General features: G+C 40.2%; 1 protein-coding gene and 1 pseudogene across 1 annotated transcript in view; both read right to left on the minus strand.

The window, feature by feature from the left end:
• ME1 (malic enzyme 1) overlaps window positions 1-5,269 on the minus strand; it is a 189,591-nt gene extending 184,322 nt beyond the window's left edge. The window contains exon 1 of the mRNA XM_047858812.1: window positions 5,000-5,269. Within this exon, the coding sequence (XP_047714768.1) occupies window positions 5,000-5,077 (78 nt within the window). The 5' untranslated portion in view covers window positions 5,078-5,269. The remainder of the gene's footprint in view (window positions 1-4,999) is intronic.
• A 4,682-nt stretch (window positions 5,270-9,951) lies between these two features.
• LOC125166464 (acyl-protein thioesterase 1-like) lies at window positions 9,952-10,996 on the minus strand (annotated as a pseudogene).
• Between the last annotated feature and the right edge of the window lie 543 nt (window positions 10,997-11,539).

Below are 11,539 nucleotides of genomic sequence, written 5' to 3' on the forward strand. Positions count from 1 at the left end.
GACACAAACATCTACAAATGCACTTGCCCAGAAGCTCACTTTTTAGATAGAAAAGTTAATGATGCTGACCAAAACTGACTTTGATACATCACTATCTTAAACTGGATTAAAATGCCTAAAATATTAAAAAGTGGTATCTTTTGGAGATTTACAGGTCATGTACATTATTTAATCTTAAAGACATAGAAACCATGTAAGCACAATTATGGCAGAACTAGCAATTAGTGTTTTCTACCATTGCTAGAGGAATGGTATAAAGTGAACTAATAAATTTAGAAATGAAAAATAAGTGATTTTGTGTGTAGAATTTTACTTTTGAAGAGTTATTTATGAAACACTAGTCACATGAAAATTCCTGAGAAAAAATTTGAAATACAACTCATCAAAACCAGAAGGCATCCTTGAAAATCATAAACATTAAACATTAAATTAGAAAAGTGCACATAACACAAAGACAAGCACCTCAAAAATAGTTTGGGCTGTGTAGAGAAACATACTGAATCTCAGAAGCATGAGGCAGAAGTACTTTCCCAAATACTATGATGAAATACTACCTGGAGTGATGTAATTTGAGTAAAAGCAAATAGTGAGAATCATACATTATTACCAATGAAGAAAGATCTTAATTTCTCTTAAGTTTTCACAAGGTTTTATTTTTTTAACTTGGATCATATCTACTGTTAACCTTGAGTTTACCAAGACTAATCACCCCTTTAAGGTTATCTAGCAAGCAATTAAAACTTCATGGATGGTCAGGCTTAAACCAAATTCCAACTATTCTCCTATATTCCATTATACATTGTATAATGTATAGGCAACTGAGCTTTAGACTTAAATGCAAATTTACTTTCAAAAAACTATAATAAAAAGGACATAAATGTCAAAATAATGTTCAAACGACCACTCTAAAAGCTTCTTGCTTTATAGGAAAGAATATCCAATGGAATAACGACAGTGTCTTCAGCAAATGGTGCTGGGAAAACTGGAGAGCAACATGCAGAAAAATGAACCTGGACCACTTTCTTATACCATACACAAAAATAAACTCAAAATGGATGAAAGACCTGAATGCAAGACAGGGAGCCATCAAAAGCCTAGAGGAAAAGCAGGCAAAAGCTTCTTTGACCTCGGCCGCAGCAACTTCTTACTGAACACATCTCTGCAGGCAAGGGAAACAAAAGCAAAAATGAACTATTGGGACCTCATCAAAATAAAAAGCTTCTGCACAGCGAAGGAAACTAAAAGGTAACCGAAAGAATGGGAGAAGATATTTGCAAAGGACCTATCAGATAGGGTTATCAGATAAGGGGTTAGTATCTAAAATCTATAAAGAACTTATCAAATTCAACACCCAAAACACAAATAACCCAGTGAAGAAATGGGCAAAAGACATGAATAGACTCTTCTCCAAAGAAGACATCCAGATGGCCAACCGACACATGAAAAAATGCTCAACATCACTCATCATCGGGGAAATACAAATCAAAACCACAATGAGATACCCTTACACCTGTCAGAATGGCTAACATTAACAACTCAGGCAACAACAGATGTTGGCGAGGATGTGGAGAAAGAGGATCTCTTTTGCACTGCTGGTGGGAATGCAAACTGGTGCAGCCACTCTGGAAAACAGTATGAAGTTCCACAAAAAATAAAAAATATAACTACGCTACGACCCAGCAATTGCACCGCTAGGTATTTATCTAAGGAATACAGGTATGCTGTTTCGAAGGGGCACATGCACCCCAATGTTTATAGCAGCAGTATCAACAATAGCCAAAGTATGGAAAGAGCCCAAACGTCTATTGATGGATGAATGGATAAAGAAGGTGTGGTATATATATACAATGAGGTATTATTTGGCAATCAAAAAGAATGAAATCTTGCCATTTGCAACTACGTGAATGGAACTAGAGGTATTATGCTAAGCGAATTTGGTCAGAGAAAGACAAAAATCATATGACTTCACTCCTGTGAGGACTTTAAGACACAGAACAGATGAACATAAGGGAAGGGAAGCAAAAATAATATAAAAACAGGGAGGGGGACAAAACGCAAGAGACTCTTAAATATAGAGAACAAACAGAAGGTTGCTGGAGAGGTTGTGGGAGGGGGGGATGAGCTAAATGGGTAAGGGGCATTAAGGAATCTATTCCTGAAATCATTGTTGCATTATATGCTAACTAACTTGGATGTAAATAAATAAATAAATTATAAAAAAAATAAAAATAAAAATAAAAGCTTCTTGATTTAAAAGCGGAGTACTGTTTAAAAGACAAAAGAAATAAAAACATGGTTCATTCATTCATGAAATAGACATTTATTTAAAGCCCACTGGGCAAAATTCTGTACTAAGTATGAATCCTGCCCTATGACAATCAAAATAAAAAAAAAAATACAATGCAGTGAATACAACATGACATGGTACATTTGAATACACAAATGTTAATGATAACAGGACTAAGAGAATTAGGAACATCTTCCCTAGAGAGATTATTAAATCAATTAATGCCATTTTAATTGTAGGAAATTACACATAGACAAAAAGGAGAGTATTAAGAGATACAGCAAACATATTTCAAGTGGAAGACTAAATTGGGGGACTAATGAGATCAATTTGAAGAAGACGGTAAACCTGACAAGACTGATTTTATATTCAACATTACAGGAACTATTATAAATACCTGGATGACCGAAGAAGAACATGAAGAAAACACTAACTGATGTACGTATTGCTCTCATATCTACATGTAGGACAGACTATAATCTGAAAATAAAACCGGTAAAAATCGTTGCAGTTACCCAAAAGCTGCGGTGATAAAGGTCTGTGTGAATGTGGCTGAAGAAGTCTTCACGCAGCCAGATGACAGGCTGGAGTGTTAAAGGGCAAGATCTACTAGCCTAGGTTATCACAAAAATCAATAAGAATTCCCAGGCTACCAGAAAACTTTACAGCCCAGAGGTCTTCAGTGCAGCGCAGATCAGAACATCCCACAGCCATGGTTTCAATGGTAAGGATACTCTGCTACTTCCATTAGGCAACACACAACTGTCTTAGAACTGAGTAAGAAAAAGTAAAGCTTATTCCATTAATCACCCCAGAGTTGGTGAACTAGATTTTTTTTTTAATGTTTATTTATTTTTGAAATAGAGTCAGAGCATGAGCCAGGGGAGTGGCAGAGAGAGAGGGAGATATAGAATCTGAAGCAGGCTCCAGCTGGGAGCTGTCAGCACAGAGCCTGATGTGGGGCTCAAACTCATGAACTTGTGAGATCCTGACCTGAGCCAAAGTCGGACTCAACCAAGTGAGCCACCTAGGTGCCCCGGTGAACTAGATTTTATATCCAATTTGATACTGTGCAGACAATAAAGTTCAATTACAAATTCAAAAATGTGTTCTTAACACATTATGCTGCACCTTTCAACTTGGTGGAAGATCTTTGTGATATTATTGTTAAGTAAGAGTTAATCTTTATTGATAAATAGAAGCCAGAAAGATTTTAAGTAAAGGCATAATAATTACTCTTGCTCAGTGATTGCCTATGCCATCTACCCACTCCAAACACTCATTCTTGCCCATGACTTCAGGGAAATTCAAACAGGTTATACCACTTATGTGGTCCTTCTTAAGTAACAACACATTATTTGGTCATAAATTACAGCAAGCAGATACACATGAAAGTAACAAATTATTTTATAACATCAGATTTTACCTTTGTTCTACTGAAAATAGGCCCCAACATGCAGACTAATAAAAAGAAAAATCTAGCAAATAAATTCATTTTGAAGAAAAAAATAAGTAGGAACTATTTAAAATTTCACGATGCTTTATGACCCCAAATACTAAACCACGTATTTTTTTAAAAGTTATCTGTCACCACAAAAATCAAAAAGAACTCACACTAGCTATAGTTTATTAAATAGAAGAAATCGCAAATCTTCAAGCCATTAATAATGATCAACAAATTACCAGCAACGTGACCAGAAGGTAAGAGTGGGGTCCAGTTCCTAATGAAAAAGAGTATCTACTAAAGAGACAACCAAAATGACTAAACAGATCTCTGTTGACTGATGGCATTTCCCATATCCTAAATAAGGAAATGTCAAAATCACAGTTACACACACACACACACACTCACACACACACAAAACAATCTAGAGAGAAATTTAGCTATAAAGTGTGACTGCTTAGTATCTAGATAAGCAAAATTATAAATCAGGTATTTTTCATTTGAGAGAAATATTAGGTGTTCACTCGACATTACCAGTGAAGAAAAATGAAATGTTAGCGAGATCTGGAAAAGGGTCTGTAATTTACAGTGGATTCTTGTTTTCATAAGAGGTCTTTAAAAAAATGTTTCTAATTTCCGTAGGGCCAGATTCAAAAAAATAGGAATGGCTTTACCCACAGCCCCATGTCTAGGACAGGGATTTTGTACCAGGCCATGCAAAGTGTCCAAGGCAGAAGCCACCCACCACGCATTCCCAGCCTCCTAATCGTGTCGCTCCAGAAACCAAGAGGCCTTGACTTCTAGCTTGTTAATGTGATCTGAGGCTCTGGGAACTCATTTCTGTCCAGGATGAACCAGTAGGGCCACTTCTCTCCGAGCAGCGTCCAAGAATTGCCACACTGAGTGAAACCAGTAAGTAGGTGGCACATACAGGCTGAGCTGGCAGCCAACCTATCTTCACAGAAACAGTTCAAGCACTTAGCCTGATACTACTTTCTTCGCCTTGGCTCCTGGAGAAGAGAAGCCGAAAAGTAAACAAGTTACATCTCCTCCGGTCCCAAAAAGGGATGCCGAGGTGCACCAGCACCGCGCGCCCATCACACTGCTGGGCACACAGCCTACTGGGTGGCCCCTCCATTCCGCCCGCAACGAGAGCCGCGTCCGGGGAGAGCGGACAGAGGGGTGAGGCCGCGTTGGGGGAAACCCCCGGAGGGCCGGTCCCAGACCCAAGGCGACCACTGGCCCGCCAGGTGGGCCGGAGGACTCACCTTGTTGAGGTGGGGGTCCCGCGTCAAGGCGTAGCCGCGCTGGTGGGTGTGGCGGCGGCGGGGGGCTGCGGGCTCCATGGCTGGCGTGCGGGTGGGCGGCGGGGTCGGGCGGCGGCGCGCGGCGCGCGGCGCAGGCGGCGATGCTGCTGAGACGCCGGCGCTGAGTGCGGCGGCGGCGGCGGCCCCGCTGGGAAAGAGCCGGCAGCCGGGGGCGGGCGTGGGTGGCGAGAGGGGGTGGACGCGGCGGGAGGAGCCCGCGAGAAGCCGGTGTCCCCAGCCGGGCAGCCTGCGAGAATCGCTGAGTCATGGCAGGAGATCAGCCGAGCCGGCGAGTGAGGAGGAGGAGGAAGAGCGAGGCTCTCGCGGCTCCCAAGGGGCGGCGGCCGCAGGAGTCGCTCCCTTCCATGCACTGGGCCCCACTCACCACTGGGTTGATGATCACAAGTGTCCTAGCCCGTCTCTGCGTGGGGCGTGCCTCCATTGTGCACGGAACGCTTTTACCCCCGAGACCCATGCTAGTAGCAAGGTCACGTTCCCCCCGCCCGCCCCGGGGGCTTTGCGGGTACCATAGCCCCTGGGCCCTCAGCGGGAGCCGCAAGGATACCCGGGAGGTGAGAAATGGGGAGGTTCAGGCGGAAAACAGCGGCTGTAGGACCGAGGGATGGGAGCACTCAGGAAATGGACCAAGGGGTTTGCAGAAGACCTCGACTGAGACTCTCTCTCTCTTCCCATTAGGCGCTTCGAAGCTCTCTATCCAGGGTCCCGATGCCGGCCACGCCCAGGAGCCAGACAGAACTAACCTTGACCCAGAAAGCAGAGGCCTGAGTAGAACTGGGAGGAAGTGTGGGCCTGTGGAGCTCTAGATTATACATGGGAATTTTACCTTAATATAATTGCAAGCCAACGTGTGTTACACTGCAGATAGTTATGGCCCACTGAACAGTCACATTTATCTTGTATATAATTTTGTGAGAGTTCTAGAAGCCAGGATGTTTATGAACCTCTTTGAATTCATATTCAAAGATTGGATAACTCAATCTTCAAGGGCTTCAGTTTCTACTTTGGTGAAAGCAGAGGGTCATAATAAATGATCTTCCAGCACTGGAATTCTGTTGTTATTGTTATTTCTACTTGAAGTTTCCAGGAATGGAGGAGCAGTCAGATCAAAGCCAAAAGGGGTGTGTGATACACAAAAACCACGAAAGATGTCGGTGCCCCAGTTTCTTTTCCAGGTAAGCAGGATCAATAGTTTCTACCTGATTCATTTCTAACTAATGGTAGTACAAAAGACAGCATTAGGGATTGATTATGGGTTGATTTTGTATATCCATAAACTAGACACACATCTAATAATTTCTTACGTTACCTTATCAGAAAGATTGTTATAGTAATTGTTTTTTAGCTATGCTTATATCCAGAAGCTTCTTGGGCCTATTCTTTGAATTACCTAGAATCTGTCGTTTTAAGGGAGAACATTTTATTAATGGGGAACATTTTACTGACATCATAGAGTTCTTTAAAAAAAAAACTCCTTGCATTTAAATAACAGTTCTCACTGTGAATGCTACAATCCATAAATAATTAACCCTAACTACAATACCTGAGAAGAAGGTATACTTTACAAAACTCACTCCCAGGGAGTTAACTGAGACATGTCACAATTAGAGTACTTTATCAGAGACGGAAATAGGTTAATAACAGGCCTCGGAAGCAAACTTAGATGCTGAAGAAACAAAAATGTCAGTACAACTGAACGTTGTTATTATGCCCCTCTTATAGAAGTTTAGCCTGTCTATTCCTGTTTCTGTGATGTATTACATACTGATAGGAAAGCTGACATAAATATAGGGAGGAGCCCAAAGTATATGGGCTCTACCCCCAAGCCCTCATTAAAGGGAGTACAAGATCCTGGCAGTGCAGGTAAAGAGAAGTAAACATATGGGAGATGTGAATTTAAGAGAAATAGTTCAGTCATCTTGAATGATAACAGTAGGAGGCCTAAGTGGGGGAGCCACTTTGTATATTCATGTGCAGTTCCAAGAGTACTGGAAGGAACTCTTTTTCCATGTAAATGTTATCCAGAACATTAAATTTCAGTCCTGTTTGTTTGTAAAGTTAGGTTTTAATATAAAAACAAAATCTCAGGAAACAAAAAACTCATTTTAATTTCCCTTGTAAGAAACTACAATTGTGCAATCTGCACATAATTGGTAATGTTAAAAATGGTTATGATTCACAAACTAAGGGATTAGAACCTGTAAATTTCTGTTGCACAGGTGAGTATACTATCAAATAAAAATCAAATTTTTCTTGCCAAATTTAATGTACAATGAACTCTAGTCATTAAAATCATTAAAATATGATTATAGTATTCTGATTTAATGTCATTGAGATGAAGTACATAAAATTTAGGAAATATCTAATGGTACATAGAGCATTTCAAGTGTTTTACTTTCATAGTAAACTTAAAAGTACATAAATTTCCCAGAAGGAGGGATTAGTCTATATCATCGGTGTATATTTGCAAAACATTTCAACAGTACAACACTAGAACTTTCAAAATGGGACATTGGAAATGTTTTACTTTCATGAGAAGAAAATATCATCTAATTTTTTTTAATGTTTATTTATTTTTGAGAGACAGAGCACGAGCAGGAGAAGGGCAGAGAGAGGGAGACAGAATCCAAAGCAGGCTCCAGGCTCTGAGCTGTCAGCACAGAGCCTGGCATAGGGCTCAAACTCAGATCATGACCTGAGCCGAAGTCAGATGCTTAACTGACTGAGCCACCCGGGCGCCCTGAGAAAAAATACTATCTAAAACAAAGATGTAGCTATATGATATGAGTAAATAATCCTTATTTCTTTATACAAAAAGCATGTTACTACTATGTAAAATAAGTTCTGATTTTTTAGTTGAAAATCTCAACATGCCTGATTCTTGGTGTGTTTCTGCATGAAGGAAAGACTTTTGATCTTTTGGGGTTCTTAGAATTCAGTGTTCAGTGTATTAGGGAGGAGAAAGTCCACCAGAGTAAGTGAGCCTAAAAATTCAGAATTTAATGTAGGCAGCTGCATCCTTGGGATAGCCAGCCCTAGGACTGTGAAGCATACAACTGGAATGAGTGCTAGTGTGGAGGAGGCTAAGCTCTCCTACCTTAGGTTTTCAGCTGGGATTCTTTAACAAGAGGACATTAAGAAAAGAAAAAGTTTACTAATCCCTGCAGTGCACATCACACGGAAGAAACTTGAAACAAAGAGTAACTCAAAACAGCTTTTTTTTTTTTCAACGTTTATTTATTTTTGGGACAGAGAGAGACAGAGCATGAACGGGGGAGGGGCAGAGAGAGAGGGAGACACAGAATCTGAAACAGGCTCCAGGCTCTGAGCCATCAGCCCAGAGCCCGACGCGGGGCTCGAACTCACGGACCGCGAGATCGTGACCTGGCTGAAGTCGGACGCTTAACCGACTGCGCCACCCAGGCGCCCCAAAACAGCTTCTTAAAACCACTGTCTATATAGTATCTTCAACAAAGACCAATACATTTATAGAGAAATGATAGCACAAAGGAAAACAGTTTTAGGCTTCCAAGGGTGGCAAACTGGAAGGGTAAATATATGGGAAGAAACTTAACAGTAAGGTTTGTTGCCAATTCCTCTTCTCAAAGATTCAGATTTTGGAGTGACATATCCTGGTTTCCTTCATTAGGTTTTATACCTGGCTCTAAGGAATCCCTGATGAACAAAAAACTCAAAGTTATTGGTATTTAAGTATCCTGGTTATAGGTGAAATGAGTGCATGAGCCATTTCTTTAGAATGTTTTAGGGACGCCTGGGTGGCTCAGTCAGTTAAGCATCAGACTATGGCTCAGGTCAGGATCTCACAATTCATGCATAGGGCTCTGTGCTGATAGCCTGGAGCCTGGATCCTGCTTCGGATTCTGTCTCCCTCGCTCTCTGCTCCTCCCCCACTTGCATGCAAGTGTTCTCTCTCTCTCTCTCTCTCTCTCTCTCTCTCTTTCTCAAAAATAAACAAACATTAAGGAAAAAAAAAAAGAACTGGGGCACCTGGGTGGCTCACTCAGTTAAGCATCTTACTGAGGCTCAGGTCATGATCTCGTAGTCTGTCCGTGAGTTTGAGCCCTACGTCAGGCTCTGTGCTGACAGCTCAAGAACCTGGAGGCTGCTTCAGATTCTGTGTCTCCCTCTCTTTTTTAAAAAGAAAGAAAGAAAGAAAAATAATGTTTTAAAGAGATGTACCCTTATTCTATTCTTTAAGCAAAAGTTTGTGCAAAAACCCCATTCTCTAAAGGATTCTACAGAATGCCTGGAGCTCTATAGAGTTGTATTGTTGTTGTTGTTGTTTTTCCCCCTGAAGAAAGCAATGTTACTCTTTAACAGTCAAAAGCATTATTCCTATTAGGGATAATGTAATACCACCTCATTCTTACTATGTATTACAATCATTTATATGGATATAAATATAAAAATACAGGCACTGCATGGTGACTAATTTTGGAATAAATCCATAGACTAAGTCACAGCATGTATAAATCATTTATATCTTAACTGCTTACTTATACCTGAAAAAATTTTCATTAAGCACATTATTAATTTTCTAATTATATAATCTGGTTGCAGTATTTTATTTTGCTGAAGCACATTTGAAAAAGTCAGCTCCTTCATCTGTTTTAATACTAGTATATTCTGGATCTTGTTATGCAGTGCATGTATAGAAACTTAAAAGAGCATATATTTCCCACAAGGAGACATTTAGTCTCTATCATTGGTGTGTATTTACCAAACATTTTAACACTACAAACATTAGCAGTTTCAAGATGGGGCACCTGAAAAGGTTTCTACTCTGCTACAATGATACAGGTGTAACTTTACACAAGACATCTTAATAATGTTAAATCAACTGCAGGTAAGAGTTGTGAAAAACAATAAAGAAGCTAAGTTAAAATGGAGTCTGGAGGCAATGAAGGGGGAGTTCTCAGGATCACTCCTGGCAACTTAGCATACCTCAGGGAGAAGAAGGATGATTCTCCTTGCCCAGCAACAACCTAGCCAATGAGAAGCCCTCACTCTCCCTCAAATTCTCCCTCTCCTCCAATGAACTCTTGTTCAAAGCAGCCCCTCTCCACTCCCTTCTTTCCTCTATACAAGGAAACTCTTTTTCCTTCCTTCTTGGGACTTGCCTATGGTTTGCCATGATTGAAGTCCTAAATTGCAATTCCTCTGCTATTCCTAAATAAATTCATTTTTGCTGGATAAATAACTGGCTGGTTTTTTTCCTTTAATTTTTTTAATGGATGTTTTGTTTTTAAGGTTGACAGAGTTTTATCAATGAATTGCTTCATATCCATCATTTCCTGGTGACATGAACTGTGCATCATGCCTTCCTAGGTTTTTAAAGTTACATTGGTTGGATTTACTGATGTTTTTAGCTTTTGACAATAAGAGAACCAACCATTATTAGAAACCGAAGGGTGGTAATCTCCATGGCACTAAGAATAGAAATATCTGTTAGCCTCTGCTAGGACTCCGTGGCATGGAAGCACACAGGGGAAGTGAGTACAGTGATGCCTGCCAGCTTCAGCTGTGTGGTAGAGCAGTATATAAAAGACAAAGCTCTGTCCTGAGAAAATCCTCCCCAAATAACAACATTAAAAGGAATACCTTTCTTCACCTCTGCTCTATCAAGGGCTTTACATTTATGCTATCCAATTCCAGGTTCATCCTATAAATCTGGTAAGAGCCCAGTAACGTTAAACAAGGCATAGCCATATTCACAATTAATGTGACAGGCATAACTGGCACACGTGGGTAAATATATTTGATACGTGAACTTCTGATACCTGCAAAGTCTTATGCCCACCCATGCTCAGTATCTCCATGGTGAGAAGGGGTGCAGACATCGACCGTACTGCCATGTGAGAAGCAGGAACGAAAGTGGCGCCTGTGAGCTGCATCCCCTCTAGAAGGCACGAGTATCATGGGTCTAGGCCAGTAGTTTTCAATCTTTATCCCATATTAGAATCATCTGGAGAGCTTTAAAAAACACTCTTGCCTAGGCCAAGAGTTCTTGATTTAATTGGTCTCAGCTGTAACTTTAGCACCAGGACTTTTTGCCCCAAGCTCCCTCGATGATTCTAATTCGCAAAGTTGAGAACCACTGGTCTAAAATAATGGTTCTCAAATTTTTTGCATGCATCACAGTCAGTTGGAGGGTTTGTTAAAATAAAGAACCTTTTGATTCAATAAATCTGAGGTGAGATTTATAATGTGTTTTTCTAACAAGTCCTAGGTGATGCTGATGCTGATGGTCAAGAGAACACATTTGAGAACCACTAGTCTAGAGCAATGCTATCTAACAGAAATATAATGTGAGCCACATACATAATTTAAAATTTTGCAGGGAGCCACATTTTTTTAAACTAAAAAGAAACAGGTAAAATATATTTTAAAAATATATTTTATTGTACCTGTTATATGTCAATATGTTATCAAAATAAAAATTATTAATGAGATGTTTTACTT

The sequence above is a fragment of the Prionailurus viverrinus genome, chromosome B2, assembly GCF_022837055.1.
Source record: "Prionailurus viverrinus isolate Anna chromosome B2, UM_Priviv_1.0, whole genome shotgun sequence".
NCBI classification, from domain to species: Eukaryota; Metazoa; Chordata; class Mammalia; order Carnivora; family Felidae; genus Prionailurus; species Prionailurus viverrinus.